General features: G+C 46.6%; 1 protein-coding gene across 2 annotated transcripts in view; it reads left to right on the forward strand.

The window, feature by feature from the left end:
- The window catches only part of Mrpl14 (mitochondrial ribosomal protein L14), a 13,163-nt gene extending 633 nt beyond the window's left edge, over positions 1 to 12,530 (forward strand). For both annotated transcript variants that reach the window (XM_026394501.2, XM_026394502.2), the window contains exons 2-3: positions 9,972 to 10,061; positions 12,024 to 12,530. In XM_026394501.2, coding sequence (XP_026250286.1) covers positions 9,991 to 10,061; positions 12,024 to 12,390 — 438 coding nt within the window. In that variant the 5' untranslated portion in view covers positions 9,972 to 9,990 and the 3' untranslated portion in view covers positions 12,391 to 12,530. The remainder of the gene's footprint in view (positions 1 to 9,971; positions 10,062 to 12,023) is intronic.
- The last annotated feature ends 6,693 nt before the right edge of the window (positions 12,531 to 19,223 follow it).

Raw genomic sequence — 19,223 nt, forward strand, 5'->3', positions numbered from 1 at the left:
TGCAACTAGCCGTAATTAAGACTAGAAAGATGGAGAGAGGGAGAGACAGACTGACTTTCTGTATATACCCCCACAAAGATAGGATCACAAAGACCCAATGAGCACCATCTTTAATTTCGTTTTCCTGAAGGGGACAAAAAAGGAAGCCTTGCTTTCCATAGTTGACAGTCACTTTGGGTTACTTGGGAAATGCTGGCGATGTGGGAAATACTTAAACCTTGCAACCACTGCTGGACAGAAGGATACTGCCTATTTGGGAGCCACTTGTTCTTGTAGTTGGTCGGTGTCTGTTCTGTCTAATGGCTTTTTAAAGGTTCTGGGGTAGCTTGTAAATTGCAACTGTAAGATTTGATTAATTGCAATTTCCAAACTGTTGATTCCTATCGGTGAGTTAGAAATCAGTTTAGAAAATCTCGTCCATCGTTTTTAAAAAGATGAAATAAAAATTATCCGATGGTGTTGCATTTAGTAAGAATATTGCTTCTTGACACTTGAGTGTATAAAGATTGTTGTACAATGTGTTTCCGTGTGTCGCAGTTAGAAAAGTCTGAAAAGCATTGATCTCCTGTACCCTGTTTGCCCTCTTGTCTTCCTTAGCTTGAGTTTCTTGTGAGTTCAAATTGCCCAAGGGATGCAGTTAGTATACCAGGAATATACACTGAAAGACAGAGTAGTATCTTCCAAGAGGTTACTTCCTAGGAGAGAGAAAGTTCACTCTTAGTTCACTGGAAATACTGAAAAATGGATTTCGTTGAGGATAGGAGATAAATTGGCTTTTTTGGGAAAGGGCAGTTTTTCAACTGTGACACAAAGTTGGGTGGGGTGAAATTGCTTTTGTGAACTTTCTGGTGGCAGGAGTCTTTGTAAGCTTGGATTCTAAGAATTGTTTTGGGTAGGAGCAAACAGTTGATGAAAAAGGATAGGTTGTGATTTTTTTCTTTACTTTTTTTTTAAAAAGGATTCTTCATTTTACCCTTAGACCTCTTTGGGTATATATTTTGTGTGGAACTTTTTACATTTTTAACTTTATCGTAATAAAACTAGTGTGACCAGTCTAGCGCGGCGTCTGTAATCCCAGCGGCTGGAGAGTTCAAAGCCAACTTCAGCAATGGCCAGGTACTAAGCAACTCAGTGAGACACTGTCTTTAAATAAAATTACAAAATAGGGATGGTGAGGATATGGCTCAGTGGTCGAATTCCCCTGAGTTCCAACCCTGGTACCAAAAAACAAACAAAAACCCCCAAACTAATGTGACCCATTGTTTGCATGGATCAATCAAATTCACGTTGGGGCTAAAGAACACTAGTAGTGGATACTTGAAAATGGAAATGGGGGGCATAGTTACCTGGTTTTGGGCCTCCAAGATCACTGGAAGACATTTCTTAAATATTATTTTTAAAAACTATAAAGTTATGAATCTTTATAATTCATAATCTAAAGTTATGAATTATAAAGTTTGATTCCTGAGCTATTCCTACCTATCCCTAGTTAGGTTCATCACCTATTAAGGAGTATATGGACCATTAGGTGACTCTTTCTAGGTAGAAGATGGGAAGCATTTCAGCAAGCCTGATAAGAATTGAGTTAGGTGCATTGTAGAATCCATAAAGAAACAGTCTGTTTCTCAGGAGTAATTTAGAATCTCCTCAGCTCCTAGAATCTTAGAGGATGCAAAGGTCCTTTAAAACCTATTTTGCTCCACTCCTGTCCTCATTATTGTGATATTTGGATAGATTTTTTTTTTTTTTTCATTTTTGTTTTGGTACTGAGGGTTGAACCCAGAGGCCCTTTACCTTTGAGCTACATTCCCAGCACTTTTTTTTTTTTTTCCTTTGAGACAGGCTCTCACTCGCTAAGTTGCTGAGGCTGGCTTTGAACTTGTGATCCTCCTGCCTCAGCCTCCCAAGCTGCTGGAATTACAGGCACCGCTGCACCTGGTTGTATTTTTCTATTGTTTGTGTTAGTTGGGAAATTCTTACAGCTTGGGGTGGAGGGGCTTGGGAGTGTCACTCAAAGTCAGGTTATGATTTAACCTTCCATTTCAGAGGCTGATGGTTGTTTGGGTTGTTGCTCACCCTGGTATGATTTTATAGGTATGTTAACAATGACAACCAGTGTGCAAGAGAGGACTGAGATTCAGGTCTCACTTTGTTGTTCTCTGGGTTAGGTAATATGCTGAATATTAAGAAAGATGCAGGTAGCTTATTATTCACTAGGGAAATATGGGAAAGAGTAGGAAAGTCCCTGTCAAATACTTAAAAATTATTTATGTCTTTATGAAGGAGAAGAAACACTTTTCCATGCCCACTCTAAGCTGTACTCCCCGCTCACACCGCTGTTCCTAGGCATTGAATCCAGGGGCATTTTATCACTGATCTTTCATACCCAGCCCATTTTATTTTGAGACAGCTCTACTAAGTTGCTCACACTAGTCTCAAACTTTTTGATCCTCCTGCCTCAGCCTCCTGCGGAGCTGGAATTACAGGTGTGTACCACTGTACCTGGCTCACCCTAAGCTAAAAACCATGGTGCTTCCCCAAGATCAAGGAGTGAGGCTGCTCTTCCTGTTTAGGGTCTGGGAAACAAACTGCTTATCCTGCAGACCTGGTCCTACTGGGTAGTTCCCAGGGATTTCCCAATTGATCCCTTATGGGAGTGAAGCAGAAGCACTTGTCAGGTTGACTTGGAGAATTGTTGCCCCTGCTCCTACTGGGGATTGAGCCCAGGGGTGCTGTACCACTGAGCACTATCTCAGCTTTCTAAAATTTTTTATTTTGAGACAGGTCTGGCTGTGTTGTCTGGGCTGACCTCAAACTTGTGAGCCTCCTGCCTCAGCCTGCCAAGTAGTTGGGATTGCATGGGATTATGGGTTTGTGCTTCCATGCCCTTGCTAGATCTAGAAAAGTGATTCTTAGGCCACAGACTTAATGGGAGAGGAGGGGAAGCCTGGGTGAAGGGAGATGCTTTCCATCAGCAGCTTTTCCTCTTTGGTTTTAGGTACCCCCAGTCCTATACACCCCAGGCTTTGGCTTTTCCTCACTGTCCTCCTCCTCTCCTGACATCTCCACAAACCTGGCTCTTTGCCACTGACCAGTGTAGGTACTAACAGAATATGTGTGCGATTAAATAGACTTAACTTGCCTTGTGCATTATTTCCTGAGTTTGACTACACCAAGAGCAATACAAATTTATTTCTGAATTATATTTGTTTGCCCATCTGTGAGTCAGGGATAGGAGGGGGACAAAGGTAGACTAGATTAAATTTACACATTAAAAGACAGCTTGAATGAGTGAGAATTGATAGATGAATCTAAGACCTCTGCTTTACTTTTGTAACAAGGTGGGACATAAGTTAAACAAATATAAGACAGAAACCTTGGGCCTGTTCATCCTTTGTGGATCAAGTTGAGAAATGTGACTTTTAATTTTTTTTTCTTTGCAGTTCTGGGGATTGAAGCTAGATCTTTGTATAGGGCAGGCAAGTGTTTTACCACTAAGCCACATCCCCAGCCTGAGAAATGGGATTTTCTCAGTGGCATCTGTGGTAGAAATTTCCCTTTTGCTTTTTAAGGATGCTTTGCTCATTGGTAGTGGTGATTGACAGGTGATTCTGAATCAGCTGGCTGTGCTGGGTATAGCATGGATACTTACTGAAGAGGAAGCTTTAAAATTTTTTTTTTTTTTTTTTAGTTATAGGTGGACACAATACCTTTATTTTATTTTTATGTGGTGCTGAGGATTGAACCCAATGCCCCACACATGCTAGGCAAGCACTCAACCACTGAGCCACAACCCCAGCCCCCAAGATGCAGCTTTTTATTGTCTGATTTTTAAAGTTGTGCAGTAGTTTTTTTTTTTTTTTTTTTTTTTTTTTTGGTACCAGGTATCTGAGCCCTTTTTATTTTGTGAAAAGCTCTCGTTAAGTTGTTTAGGCCCTTGCTAAATTGCTGAGGCTGACCTTGAATTTGTGATCTTCCTGCCTCAGCCTCCTGAGACCAGGATTACAGGTGTGTGCCACCTTGCCCAGTTTGTGTGGCAGCTTTGACAAAGGAGTGCCCACCTTGTGTGTGTTGGGTTTTAGGTGAAGTCTGCTAGAGGTTAGGCAGCATCTTAGGTGTGCCGTTGTTGTGCAGGGTGTGATAGAAACAGCCTTGGGTTCTGGTCTGGACTTTGTTGCCTTCTAACCTGGGATGAGTTAGCAAGTGTCACAGTGTTTCTGACTTTGTTTCTTCATCTGTAAAATGACACTTAACTGCCCTGAGCCCTCATAGCTAGTCCAAGTCCTTAGTCTGTTCAACCTCACAAGACTGTTGCTTTCTGTGTGTGTCTTTGTGTTTTCATTGGGTGCTTAGGAATGAAATCAAAGAAAATGATCTGGGCGAGAATACTTTGGGAATTGCAGCATGTTACAGTTGTGTGAAGTTAAACACACACATTCATCTTTCTGAAAGGGAAGTTTTTAATAGCCAAATAGAAATGAATCTCTAAGTATCAGTAGAAGTATTTATTAGTCCAGGATGATTGGGAGAACCCTGCCAAGATGAAAGTATCAAACCTGCATGATGGGTGAAGCATCTTGAGAGTTCCTCCTTTTTTAATTTTTTTTTAATATTGGGAATTGAACCCAAGGATGCTGTACCACTGAGTTACATCTCCATCCCCAGCTTTTTTTTTTTTTTTTTTTTTTTTGACATAAGGTCTTGCTAAGTTGCCAGGGCTGGCTTCAAACTTGGGATCCTCCTGCCTCAGCCTCCCAAGGCATTGGGATTACAGGCCTGTGCCAGCGCACCCGCCTGAGAGTTCCTTTATTTGATTCTTCAAAGCTGCCAGGCTGTTGCCTTTCCCTGCTTTGATGAAGAAGGACATTCACAAGCTCACACTAGCAGTTTGTTCTTTTTGTGGCTGGGCTTTGCATTTGATTTCTTAGTGTTTCTTTTCCCTTCTGTTACATACTAACAAAATCTCCTTTAAGCACTCATTTCTAATTATGCTGGACTTTTTGTTTTCTTCCTTTTCTCTAGAGCCCATTCCCCTTGAAAAGCCTTTGATATGTATGACCCATTCCAGGCACCTGAATTTTGTCATTGTTGAGGTGGAGACAATGTATGGATAGATGTGTGCTGGTTACTAGGCTTGCTGCATTGTGGGTAGAGCTGCAGTACATTTGGCTGATCTTCAAAACTCAAGTAATGGTTATTTTCCAGCTTTCCAGCAAACATTTGAGGTGTCGGTTCGTTTTGTCTGTTTTATAAACTCAGACTTTGTGTATGAGATCTACCTAAAAATGAGTCCCCCAAGCAGTCACTGGGAGCCTGGGTAAAGGGCGCAGGAAAACCTTCTCAAACCCCCAACATGGAAACACTCTTGTGCTGGAGGTTGAATTGCAAATCAGTTCTGTCCATTTGACACAGGGTTCTTTGGCTCTCGCTGTGTGCTGCACACTGACCGAGGCAGGTTCCCGTCTCTGCTCCCAGGGAGCATTTATTCCAGTGGACCTGTAGGGTGATGAGCCAAGAAACAACTCATTTGTGTATCTGTGAAACCGAAGCCATCATGCCCCTTGCACTCCCTCCCCCCACCGTGCTTCTACAACCCAAGGGATCTTAAAGTTAAGCCAAGATGAAAAATGATCCTGGCTCTTGGATGGATGGCATTAAGCAATTTCTCTTCCCTCTTCTCTTTTAACAAAGAGGCTGTGATTTATACCCTGAAATGGAGGGTAGTGCTCCGTACTGACCGGGAAGTGGCATGAAAACCCCTCTCCGGCACCACTGTCTTCCAAATACCTGGCTTCCTCTTTGAGAGTTTTGACTCTGAACAATGTTGGCTGTGAAAGCGTTATGTATAGAGTAGGTTTGAAGTGAACCAGGCCCTATGTCCTTGGGAGGGGTATATGCTGGGAAATAACCACCAAGGTCCATCAAAGTTTCTTTGAAGTCAGTTGCTGCCTCCATTGCTCATCCCGGGTCTGAGGCAGATCTTCAGGGGTGGGATGAGGCACGTTCCACAGTGGGCAGGGCAGGCACCAGGCCAAGAGGTGGATCCAGGGGCCTGCAAACGAAGCACAGGCTTCTCCCAGGACTGGCACCTTCCTGCCACCAGCAGCGTTCTGCAGTGTGTTCACCTGAGAGGTGCAGGTCCCCATGTGCAGATAGGTGCCTGCAGCCTGGGATTGTGGCCTGGAGCTGGGGTGGGGTGGGGGTGGGGCCTGGTTTTCTTCCAGCCGGCTCACTTTACTCCATTCAGCAAATGCCTGTTGTGCTCCTGCTATTTATCTGGATCTGCTGGGGAGGATAGGGAGGAGATAATAGTTTATTTTTTTTACATTTTTTATGTTTTTTGGGGGGGTAAGGGGTATATAATATAGTAAGTGAAATATTTGACTCTTGCGCTTTAAGGTCATAGTAATGCTTATGGGTGTCCATTTGGTGACTAAGTTGTCTGGGTCAGGATGGAGGTCAATATCAAAATCACTAAAGAGGTAGTGAAAGTTTTCAGGTTTTTTTTTTTTTCCCTTGTAAAAATGGAAGCGCTCCCTGGAGGCATGACTCTGTCACTCTTGTGTCCAAGGCAAGACGTGTCATCCCTGCCATCTGAGTCTGTGTGACTCCTGAATTCCTGTAGCCAGTTCAGATGCGGTGCTGTCAGGTCCTCTGTGGTTTGTGTGTTTTGGATAATAAGTAGCAAGGAATAGAATGTTAAGGGACATCAAAAAAAAAAAAAAAGGGTCCAAGTTTGTTTAGTGTCTGTGTTCGGGTAGTGCGTGCTGTCTCTGACAGTTCCAGCAGGTTACACAGCATCCCCAGTGTGCAGGAGGGACGGCAGCTGGTGCTGCAGTTTTACACAGGCTTCTTGGAGATAGTGGGCTTGGGACCAGGTCAGAGGGGTGGGCAGGGAAGGAGCATAGGTTGTGGGGTGGCTTGAGAGCGAGGCTGGGAGAGGAGGTTTGGGCTTGTGCACTGACTGATCTAAGGAGTTTAGTGGGGTGCCTTAAGTGCTGGGGTTTGTGGTGAAACCCAAGCCAGGAGAGTTCTGGGAAGCCCCTAGACGCTGTATCCATGTTCCTGAGGAGCAGTGCAGAGTGGAGAGGCAGGAGGAGGCTGGGTGTTGTGATTCTCCGGGGAGGGAAGGTGGGTGGTGCTGGGTTATCTTAAGGAGTAGCCTGGGAGCCTCCTTTCTCCCAAGGAGCCAGACCAGGGGCCTGCCAGCGTCAGGCCAGAGGGGACGGCAGCCAGGACCAGAAGGACTGCTCCCCTGTGTGTCTCCTTCCCCTCCCGCCCTAGTTTTAGTTGTTGCTTAGCATGGAGTTCTTTTCACCACCTACACTCTACAGATTATCTCAAGACTTAAATTGGATTAAAGTGAATGATTTTCACCTGGTGTTTGTCTACATTTTGATTGATTCGGCAGCACAGAGTTGGTTATGAGTAGAATGAGCATGTGATGTCAGTATTCTTTTTTTTTTTTCTTTTTAGATGTAGATGACAGTGGAGTGTATTTTGACATAAAACATGGAGTATAACTTCCCTTCTGTGGTTATACACCATGTGGAGTTTCACCGTTTGCATATTCTTGTGTGAACATAGGAAAGTTCTGTCCAGTCCATTCCACTGTCATTCCTAATCCCACCTCCGTTCCTTTCCCTTCTTTCCACTTTGTCTAATCCAGTGAACTTCTAACCCCCCCCCCCACCACCATTGTGTGTTAGCATCTACATATCAGAGAGAACATTCAGCCTTTGGGTTTTTGGAATTGGCTTATTTCACTTAGCATGATAGTCTCTAGTCCATCCATTTACTGGCAAATGCTATAATTTCATTCTTTATGACTGAGTAATATTCCATTGTGTGTATGTATGTATGTATGTATGTATATATATATATATATATGCCACATTTTCTTTATTCATTCATGATGGCAATGTCTTGATGGAACAAGAGTGATTTAACAGTTGGAAAAATATTGATATTTAAATTACAATTGCCAGGTTTACTCCCTGATAAGTAAGACCATGGGTTCAGGAAGCCAGCTATTTGGTTCAAATTTTTGCCTTGTCAGTACTAGCTGCGTGTCCTTGGTCAAGTTATTTAACCTCTCTGGGCCTCATTTCCTTGTGTGTAACACTGAGGCTAATAATAGTACTCATTTCCATAGAGTTTTTGTGAGCCTTAAATCAGATGGCAATGTAAAGCACTTAGCCTGGTGCCCAACACATTGTAACCAGCCAGTAAATGTTCAGAAAGAAAGGAGACGGGCCAGATGACCCTGGAAGCTGCTCAACTTGGGAGCTCCTCATGTGCAAGGTGCTTGTGGTGGGAATGCCTTAGACCCAGGCCGCAGTCATTTCTGGTTCTGGTTCTTCCCTTGACAGGTTGTGGGCTCGATATAAGTCACTTAATGTCTCTGTGAGATGAGCTGCGACATCAGGAGGAGGAGAGCAGGTATGGGGTGCCAGGCCCTGGGCCGAGTGCTCTGTGCAGTGCGTCTGGCCCAGTCCTCCTGAGCACAGCATCTGTCAGTGTCCCAGTGTTTCACGTGGGAAAAGCTCAGCACTTTAATTACTTGTCCAGGGTCATTCAGCTAGCAGACATGAACTTGGCCTTCTCTGTCTGTCGCCTGTGATTCCGTGTGTCAGTTGTTAATAGTTTCAAAGGCTAGCTGCCTGCCTTTGATTTAATTTTCTGATCACAATTATATTTGGCCAGTGCTTCATGGATTGTTTTAAGAAAAATACTTGGGAGTAAGCCTGTGATTTGAGGCTAACTTGTAGTTAACATGCATTTGTGGAATGTGTAGGCATTTCTGTGGTAGTTAAAGGGTCCTCCTCACCCACCCTTATTAAATAAAGTCTTATCTGAGGTGTTTTGAACTTGTGCAAAACAAAGCCGAGTGTAAACACTACAGTGTAGAGTTTGGCTCTGCAGAGCTCTTGAATGAGACCCTCTCAGTCAAGTGTTTGGGTTCTATTCTGCAGCTAGAACCCACAGCAGGCTGTAGGCGCTCTCGAGCACACCCGTGAGTGGTGTTGAGGTGTTGGCAGAATGCTGGTGACTGCCATAATTGATTGTTAAGGTTGAGGTCTGCAGACTGGAGTCACGAATCTTAGGCTGGTATTGGCTCTGCACCTCCGCCTGCTTTCCCAAGCCCACTTTCAGCTCTAAGATGGTGTCATTGGTTTTTCCATGTTAGTGTTGTTGGGGAGACTGACCCAAATATAGACTTTGGTCAGTGACTTGGCAAGGGCGGTCTTTGGCTCTGCTTTGTTGACCTTGAGCTATACAATGTTCTGACTTTCATATTTGGGGGAAAGGTGATGTAGTGACAAGCAGATGGGCAGCTGCTTAGACCACCTATTTCTTTTTTCTCTTTGTTTTGTACCAGTAATTGAACTCAGGGGTGCTTAACTGAGCACATCCAAGCCCTTTTATACACAGACAGACACACACACATGCACACGCACACACTTGCCAGCTTTGAACTTGCAATCCTCCTGCCTCAGCCTCCCAAGTCACTGGGGTTACAAGCATGTGCCACTATGCCTGGCCAATCTACTTTTTTTTAGGGGATTAAGGTCTGATATCAAAAGGTATTCAAGGGAAATAGTGTGTGTGCAGCTCCGTGGGGTTCTTGGGCAGTAGTCACTAGCTAGGGCATGCTAGAGGACTCAAGTTCTCCTGCCTGTGGAAGTGACTGCAATGCAGGCATCCCTGTGTTGTGATGTTACTTACTGTGGAAGTGTTGAGGGCCAGTCCTGCTCTCTGAACCCAGAGTCAGAATGTGAATCAGCAGAATTTGGAGCTGAAGTTCTCCATCTAATCGTCTGTGTATCTTTTAACCACTAAGATTTATATTTAGTGACTAATAGTCTTGTGCTAGAAGTGCCATCTCCCACACAAGTCCCCAAAGAAAACTGGCTCTGAGTCAGGACTTTGACTTTGAAATCAATTTTTTCTTCCCCCTTTTCCATCAGGATTTGCTGTCTGGCGCCCATGGCTGTCTTTAGTGGGCTCTGGGGCCCTGTCACCAGTGCAAGCAGAGCCTTCAGCCAGCGCTGTTTCAGGTAACTTTCCGCATTAAGTTCTCAAAACTGTGCCTTTGAGTAAACCTCTCATCAGGGCTGGTTAGTATGGAAACTAGATTGGGAGGAGAAATTCAGGGAAGTGTCTTGGGGTCAGGGAAAGCTAAAGGAAATCAGCTGAGCTGGAATTTGGCAGGATGGTGAACGGTGATGGTGGGTAAAGAGGCGAGTTCTGTCTGGTAGGTGACAGGGACTAGCATATGATGGAAGCTTGTTACTTTTCAGTCTCTGTGAGACTCTTACAGAGATTCTGACATCTCTGACCTGTCATTCCCCTGGGGCATTAAAACTTTCTCTTTTAAGAATGGAAAATGTATTTTAATCACAAAATAATACTGCTTGTTATAAAAAAAAAATCAAGCATGTTAGAAGTGTGACCTCCTGTCCTCTTTCCAGACACTAAGCTAGGACAGCCCTACCCCATCAGTGTCCCCATGCCACAGGCATTTTCTGAGCACTGTGCCTGGGGCTGGTCATACAGAGTCAAATGAGAGTTGCTTCCTGCCATGAAAGAGCTCTCAAGTGGGCTACAGGAAGGAACTTGAAAACAAATAACTCCAAGAAAAATTGATGAGTATAATAATAAGGTACTTGGGAAGGCTTGAGCCTGGAGCTGCCAGTGGGGGCTGGGGGGGAGGAAGGCAAGGAGGCAGTCTTCCCAGAAGGGAAGTGGGCACAGGTCCTGCCCAGGTCCTCAGGGAGGCTGGGAGGTAGTGTACTTAGAGTTTCCTGCCAGCTGCTGGGGCCCAGCACAGGTGTGCAAGTGGTAGGGTGTGTGACCTCAGAGGCGGGTAAGTTGGGATCAGGTTGTGAAAGTGGAGAACTATTGAACATTTCTATGCCGGGAAATTGCCTCAGTTTTTGTTTTCCAAAGAAAGCCCTGGCCAGCAGAGTGGGGTGCGGCAGGAACCAGTGAGCACACCTATGTCACAGTTGCAGAGCAGAGGGAACTGCTTAACAAGGGGCATCGTCAGTGAGGGTACAGAGAAAGGGCAGTGCTTAGGAAGTGGCGTCAGTAGGACATGCTGCTGGTGGATGTTTGATGGTGACAGAGGTGTATGGGTGGGAGCTGGAGTTTCTGGAGAAACCATTCCCTGGGTAGGAAATGCAGCAGCAGAACGGGGCTTGCAAGGGCCCCAGGAGGTCAGTGTGCATTGGCGGTAGGGCAGGTTCTAGGGAACCCTGGGGAGTGGAACTATAGGACTGGAGATGGAGTTCACTAGTTGGCAGCAAGGAGAGTGGCTGAAACTGCCCAGGTGTGTAGAATGAGAGAAGAGGCCCTAAGGTGACTACCAGCAGTGAACATCTGGAAAATAGAGATCTCACTGTAGAGACCACTCTGTAAACACCATCTCGGCCTTTAATACATACTCTAAAAAACAGTCAAAAAAAACCAACCCTTTTTAGTATCAAAATATTGTTACCTTGACTTAATTCCAGTTTCTGCAGCATGTGTCAGCGGATTCCCTTAGCAAGGCTGCTCGTTCCCATCTCCAGGTTCCCAGCAACACGTAGATGAGAGCATTTGGGAGTGAGTGTATCTGGGGAAGCAGGTTTTGCAGGATAGGCATTGGCTGTAGGCCTGGTCCATAAGGGATTCCTGAGTTCTCAGAGATCTTTTGGAAATCAGAGGCTTTAAGTTAGAGCTGCCATGAATGATGGTATAATAGAAAAGTAGAATTCTCTTTAAAATCCACCCAAATCAAGATCTTGCCACAGCAGCAGAAGCTCTTGATTGTAAGGGAATTTGGGTATGCATAGTCCTGCCTGCCTGTCAAGACCCCAGGGCTGATTGTGTTCTGTGTGTGTGTGTGTGTGTGTGTGTGTGTGTGTGTGTGTGTGTGTGTGTGTGTCTGTCTCTGACATGAACTCTCTTGCCTTCCGAGGCCATGCACCTTGGCCTAGGCGGGAACAGGTCACAGCCTGTTCTTTCTTTCCCACCAGCACCACTGGGAGCCTCTGTGCAATTCAGAAGATGACGCGGGTGCGAGTGGTCGACAACAGCGCCCTGGGGAACACCCCCTACCATCGCCCTCCTCGGTGCATCCACGTCTACAACAAGAATGGGGTGGGCAAGGTGGGTGACCGGATACTGCTGGCCATTAGGGGACAGAAGAAAAAGGCGCTCATTGTGGGACATCGCATGCCTGGCCCCCGAATGACCCCCAGGTTTGACTCTAACAATGTCGTCCTCATTGAGGACAATGGGAACCCTGTGGGGACCCGAATTAAAGTACCCATCCCCAGCAGCCTGCGCCAGAAGGAAGGAGAATATTCCAAGGTGCTGGCCATCGCTCAGAACTTTGTGTGAACAGAGCCCAGGCCTCTGGCCGCAGGGGGCGTGTGGATAGAGCAGCTCCGAGAGCTGCATCTTGGCTGAGAGGCGCCGCCTGCCATGTGGCTGCTGTGCGGGGTCACAGTGTTCCGTGAGAGAATAAACGTTTTCATGTATGTTTTCTTCCTGTGCTTTCTGGGATGTGGGCATGGGGTAAATGACACCCAAGCAGTTGAAAGGTGGCCAACCCATCTGGCCACGTATGATGACAGTCTTTGCATGGAACCGGCTATATGCAGGGGCTGGGCCCTTGCCTTTCTGGTTTGGATCCTATGATATGAGTTTATCCAGGATCGTCAGGCTCTGGGAAACTGGTATGAATCAAATGACAATTTATAATGTACCACGGAGTCTGTCACTTTCTAACTAAAAATGGTTTTGTTCTGTTTTCCATCCTTGTTTTAGGTCCTAGGACCTGAGGTATGGAATGGTTGTAAAGATTACTGGGTTTTGGAATCGAGCAGTGGAACAGTGGCAGCCTTTCTTCACTCGAGTATTTCTCAGAACACTCCTTTTTTTTTTTTTTTTTTTTTTTAAGAGAATTTTAATATTTATTTTTTAGTTTTCGGTGGACACAACATCTTTGTTTGTACGTGGTGCTGAGGATCGAACCCGGGCCGCACGCATGCCAGGCGAGCGCGCTACCACTTGAGCCACATCCCCAGCCCCCAGAACACTCCTTTTTGCCCAGTGACATAGGTCCTCCTCCCAGGACTTGTGGAGAAATGGACAGGTCCTTCTATTTTGAGATGACATAATTTTGGGCCTGTGCACATGATTCAGTGACAGTTTATCTTCTGATCACTTGTTGGCCTCCTTGGGAAGATTAGGAGCTCTCTTAGTGTCTTTAATGGAATCTTATCAGGTCATTTACAAATTCATTCATTTAAAATATCTTGGGGGCTGGGCACAGTGGCACACAGCTCCGCTCGTGAGGCTGAGGCAGGAGGATTCTAAGTTCAAAGTCAGCCTCAGCAAAAATGAGGCGTTAAGCAACTCAGTGAGGCTCTGTCTCTAAAGAAAATACAAAATAGGGCTGGAGATGTGGCTCAGTGGACTAGTGCTCCTGAGTTCATTCCCTGATATCAAAAAAAAAAATACTTTGGGGTGCTTCTTAAATATTTCAGTGGCCTCTGAGAGGCAGAGTAGTGTAATGGTAAAGAACACAGCTCTGTAGCCATACTGCCTGGGTTTGAATCCCATCTCTACCACTTACACTTCATGACTTTGGGCAAATTATTTTACCTTTCTGCCTCAATTTCCTCACCTGTAAAATGGGGATATATTAAAGATATAATACTTGATAGGGTTGATGTGCCTGTAAGTGCTCAGAGCAGTACCTGGCAATAACAAGCACTAACTGCTCTCAGCGATTTCCTGTCCTCAGGGAGCTTACAGCTTCGCAGGGGAGACCAAGCCAACATGAATTAACTCCCCAGATGGATGCAAAACACCAAGCCTATCAAGGGCCTGTGATAAAGGGTTAGATTCTCAGTGGGATTAGAGGCAGCTTCCCAAAGAAAGGGTTGCCTCAGCTAGAGTCTGAATAGGTGTTATGATGGAAGTCATAATAGGGTTCCTAGAAGATTGGGAGTGTGTAGACCAGAAATGGACAAGAGGAGCCTTATTTTGTGTGTGTGTGTGTGTGTGTGTGTGTGTGTGTTGGGGGGGGCGGTTATTAGGGATTAAGCCCAGGGGTGCTCACCGTGAGCTATATTTCCTAGTCCTTTTTAAAAATTTTTAATTTGTGATAGGGGCTCACTAAGTTGCTGAAGGTAACCTTGAACTTGGCTATCCTTCTGCCTCAGCCTCCTGAGCCCAGTGAGGAATTATTCTTAGTGATGTACATGCTCTAAATCTAGATGAGTGTATACCTTTGTAAATAATTAATGAGCTGTACCCTAGTGAAAATAAACAGATACGCATTAGCTAGGTGAGGGGAGGGGAAAGGTTTCAAGCAGAGAGAAGAGCATGTGGGTGAACCCCTGGGGCAGGGACTGGGGTAAGTACCACAGACTGGAGGAAAAACCAGTGTGGCAGGAGCAGCTGAGCAGGAGGCTGTGCGTTAGTCACCTTGGTGTTGCTGTAACCACTGCCTGAGATTGTCCACACCTGAAGGTTCACTTTGGCTTCCAGCAGATCATGGAGGAACCGGGGCTGAGCGGAGCCGCTCACCTCAAGGCCCAGAAGTGAAAGAAAAGGAAGAGATGAGGGGCCACTGTTCCCTTCAGGGGCATGCCCAGAGTGGCCAGAAGACCTCCCACTAGGCCCCGTCACTTTGTGTGTGTGTGTGTGTGTGTGTGTGTGTGTGTGTGTGGTGCTGGGGGTGGCATCCAGGCTTTCCTGTGCCAGGCAGTGGCTCTACCACTGAGCCACATCCCAGCCCATGGACGCACCTCTTCAAGTCTCCACCACTTCCAATAGCCCCATGGGTTGGGGACCAAGCTTCTAACACATGGACCATTGGGGGACATTTAAGATCTAAACTAATAGGCCAGGAGAGGAGTGGGGCTCCTCTGGCTAGGGCCTCCTCGGCCTCAGGAAGGAGGGGCTATCCCAAGGGCCTGGGCTGCTCAGGAGGGAATTTCTCAAGCAGGGTTGGGGCATGGGAGGGGATAGCAGGTCAGGCCTTCTCTTCAGAGGGGCTGAGGGAGGCTAGAGTGGAAGAGCATGGCTTTGTGATAGACTGAGCAAGAGACTGAGGTGGACTAGGGTAGATTGGAAGCAAATGGACGCCTCGGGGAGAAACAGTTTGCCGGACTTGGCTAAAGCTAGCTAACGTGATGGGGAGGCCAAGGGTGGGTTGGAGGTTTCTGGCTTCCACACCTGGGTGGTTAGTCATGCTGAGCACTCAGCTAGGGTGCCCAAGGGTTGGGGAGGGCGAGCAATAGCAGGCTGGCTAGGTGTGTGTACCTTTGGTACATTCAAGAGATGTCAAGCAGGTAGCTGTATGTAAAATATCTTGAACATCGGAATAAAAGTAAAATTTGAAAACATCTAGGTGCATGCATATTCTTGGTGCTCCTCACGGTCCTCGGGCTTTACAGGCATTGGTCCCATTTCTTGGGTGTACCCTGAGTTTCAGAGGTAACATGGTTTCTCAGGACCCCATTCCTTTTTTTTTTTTTTTAAAGAGAGAGTGAGAGAGGAGAGAGAGAGAATTTTTAATATTTATTTTCTAGTTCTCGGCGGACACAACATCTTTGTTGGCATGTGGTGCTGAGGATCGAACCCGGGCCGCACGCATGCCAGGCAAGCGCGCTACCGCTTGAGCCACATCCCAGCCCCAAGACCCCATTCCTAATAAGTGGTAAAGCTGATTTCAAAGCCAGATCCTGTGGCTTAAAATTCAGGGTCTGGCCGCAGCATCACTGGGTGTCCTTTTTGTAGTTGGTGAGTCCTTGCCATCTTGTCTCGGTTCTGGCCAGCTGTGATCCTGCAGGCTACTATGCTTATTCTCTGGGTCCCACGGGTCCCTCTTGCAGCCCACTACTGCCGGCTTTGCATCTTCCAGCTGAGGAACTCTCTGCTCCCCTCTGACTAAGCTTGACTTGAGGTGCTCTGGGGATTTGGGAACCTCAGGTCCCTCTCCATCTGGCCCTCCAGAAGGGCTGGCAGAGTCAGGGGCTGACAGGCTGCTGCAGTGGTGGCCGTGGCTGAGGAGGCTGGCGAGCATGGCCAGTGCGGGGTGTTTCTCTGGTCCTCAGCGGGCTCTCGACTTCTCTGCTGTCTATGCCGTTCCCCAGGGGCTGTGGGAGGACGAGAGCCCGGGCCTGGCACACGGGAGCGGTGGAATTGTTACTCTCAGCCTGCTTTGGGGCTGGACCTTTCCTCAGGGACAGCTTGATCTCATCTGTCCTGCTGCTTCTGGCCACTTGCTTCCTGGGGTCAGGCCCTCTTCCTTCTGCCCTCAGTTATGTCTTCGCAGGGTGCTGACTGCTCTGCTGCACCCCCTGCCCTCCTCCCTGCTGTTGAGCTCACCAGAGCCACCCAGATGACTCTGTCCTTGCTGTCCCCTTTGGTCCCCCATGGACCTCGGCACTCCTCCCAAGGTATTCTGCGCTGACCACTGGAAGGCTGCAGTTTCAACACCACCGGGTGGCCAGGCCTGTGACGCAGGCTCTCGCGGCACTCAGCTCAGAATAGCCCAGCCTTGCTGCTTTTCCAGCTGCCCTATCACTTTGCAAACTGGGATCTAATTTGCTGTCCGCCTCCCCCACCCCAGTCTCTCAGCCAGTGCTGCTTTCTTTGCCCATGAAATATTTATAATCACAGATTATGTTTCCTCTATGAGTATAAACTTGCTTTTGTTTTTTCCCCTTCTGTGCCCTCAAGAAGCCGCCCCTGATGGGCCAATCTCTCTCTGGACTAATGGACTTCACCGCAGTGTCTTTGCTGAAGTGTCTGACTCCACCCATGCTGTGACTCCTGCTAGGCCACTTCAGAAGAAATATGGTGGAAAGAGCTCTAGATTGACAGCTGTGGTTGGGAGACCGGGGTTCCAGTTGGGACCTTGCTGCCATCTAGCTGTGTGACTTTGGGCAGGGCACAGCCTCAGGGGGAAGTGGGAGCTTACTGCATGATGGCTTGGTGCTTGGGAGGCCTGAGGAGACCACGGTGACACTGACCACAGCCCTCACCCTAGCCTCCTTGAAGGGCATGCCCTTGGCTGCAGATGGGGGCCTGGCCAAAATGTGGCAGACAGTACTCACCGTCAACACTCCTGAGACCAACCAACTGTGGCAGGGGGTGTCAGGCTGTGCCCTGAATGTCAGAAAGCTCCTTCCTGGAATCCCCACACCTAAGCTTGCTGTAAGGCAGGCAGCTGGCACCTTGCTCCCATGGGCAGGGTGAGGGGGACCCTCAGCAGGCAGCACGGCAGGGCACAGCTCCAGTAGGCAGGCTTCCCGCCAACTCGGCTTCCATCTCAGTCCCCTCCCTGTTCCCCTTTGCCTCTTGTTCTCTCAGGGTCCTCCTCAGAGGCCGAGAAAATTGCATGATACTGAAATCAAATGCTGAACTGAAATTCAACTCTCCCCTTGCAACTGCTGCATTCCTTTCCTCCTTCTAATTTTGTAATTCAATCTTTTTAAAAACGTTGGGGGATTTTGTTTTATTCTTTCCCACCTGGAGGGTGCTTATGGAAATTCAGTTCTCAGCATTTTAGATACTTTCTTGCTAAATTGTTTTGCCAAATATTAATAATTTTCCAAATTATTTCGGCATCAAGCCAGTGGTTCCCAGATCTCCCAACAGTGATAACCTGTTGCCATTGGCTTGGTATTATGACAGGCTGTCCCCCAAGACTTACCAGAGTCATTTAAAAAAAATAAACTTATTTTGATAATTTTATTATCAAAAGAGCTCTTGCATAATTGGGATATCCTTGGGTATTATGAAACCTTGATGAGTGAGTGATGTGAGGCCAAATATTTACATGTCAATATTTACATGCTGTCAATAGAGCAGCACTTGGTCATCCAGGACTGAGGATCCAGCAAGCAATCACAGCTGTCCTCCCTGCTGCCCACACTGGGCTCCCTGTTAATTTGTACCTACTCTCAAGGGGCTGCCTGGCATAGGAGGAGCAGGGAAAGAGAGACCTTCTCTTCCAGGTGCTGGCCTTTTCGAGAGATACCACGCCTGGCATTTGGTGGATTTCCAGGGCTTGGGAGTAGGCTGAGCTGACACATCCAGGCTAATCCAGTGCCTTCCTGGTTGGCCATAGCTGATGCCCATAAAGGGTCAGGCAAACACAGGCCAGGGAACAGCATTTGTGTGTCCACATAGCTCACTGGCACGTGTCCTTAGCCAACTGCATTAATTCATTGGCTTTTGGCCAGTTCCAATCAAAGAGTTTCTGGTACAGAAGAATGAACCCCTTGCGTGTACTGAAGTTTGAGGGTGTTCTGTGACCTTGTTTCTCCAGGATGGGTGCTCACAACTGAAACAGTTACATGCTTCTCCAGTTATTACCAATAGTCTTTGTTTAGACCTCCTGACCCCTTGTACTTAATGAAATTACTTTTGGATAGGTAACTGTTTACACAGAGCTAATTCATATATACATACTCATTTTCTTTTGTTTCATATAGGAATGAATTTTAGTCTTACTCATTCCCTTTATAAGATCATGTATTTGTGTGGTGTGTTTTTGTTTTATTTTATATTTTTGGTACTGGGGATTGAACCCCAGGGTGTTCTACCACTGAACTACATCCCCAGCCCTTTAAAAAAAATTTTAAAATTTTGAGACAGGGTCTTGTTAAGTTGCTAAGGCTGTCCTTGAACTTGAGATCCTCTTGCCTCAACCTCCAGAGTAACTGGGATTATAGACATGTTCCACTGGGCCTGGCTGCAATAATTCTTCCATATTTCTTATATTCCTAATATTATTTGAAATGTAAAATCTTGCTGGATACAGTGGAGTGTGTGTTAATCCCAACTGCTCAGGAGGCTGAGGCAGAAGGATTGATTCCAAGTTCCAGGCCAGTCTGGAACTTGGAATCCTTCTGTCTCAAAACATAAAAAGGGGTGAGGACGTAGCTCAGAGGCAGAGTGTCCCTGGGTTCAATCTCTAGTGCTGGGGGTGGTGGTGGTGAAAAAATAAATATTGCTTTAAAAAAATGACTAATGACTGATGCCTTAAAAATATGACTCATGACTAAACCAAGCCCACTTCGAAATGTGTTTCCACTGGCTATCCCCAAGCATAAACGTGAGCTCGTGGCTGTGGGCTGCCTGATGGGAATTGCTAATGGCAGGAACCAGAACAGCCTGAGTCCACTCACTCCTGACCACGCCTGGCT

This window comes from Urocitellus parryii, chromosome 8 (assembly GCF_045843805.1).
Source record: "Urocitellus parryii isolate mUroPar1 chromosome 8, mUroPar1.hap1, whole genome shotgun sequence".
In the NCBI taxonomy this organism is placed as follows: domain Eukaryota; kingdom Metazoa; phylum Chordata; class Mammalia; order Rodentia; family Sciuridae; genus Urocitellus; species Urocitellus parryii.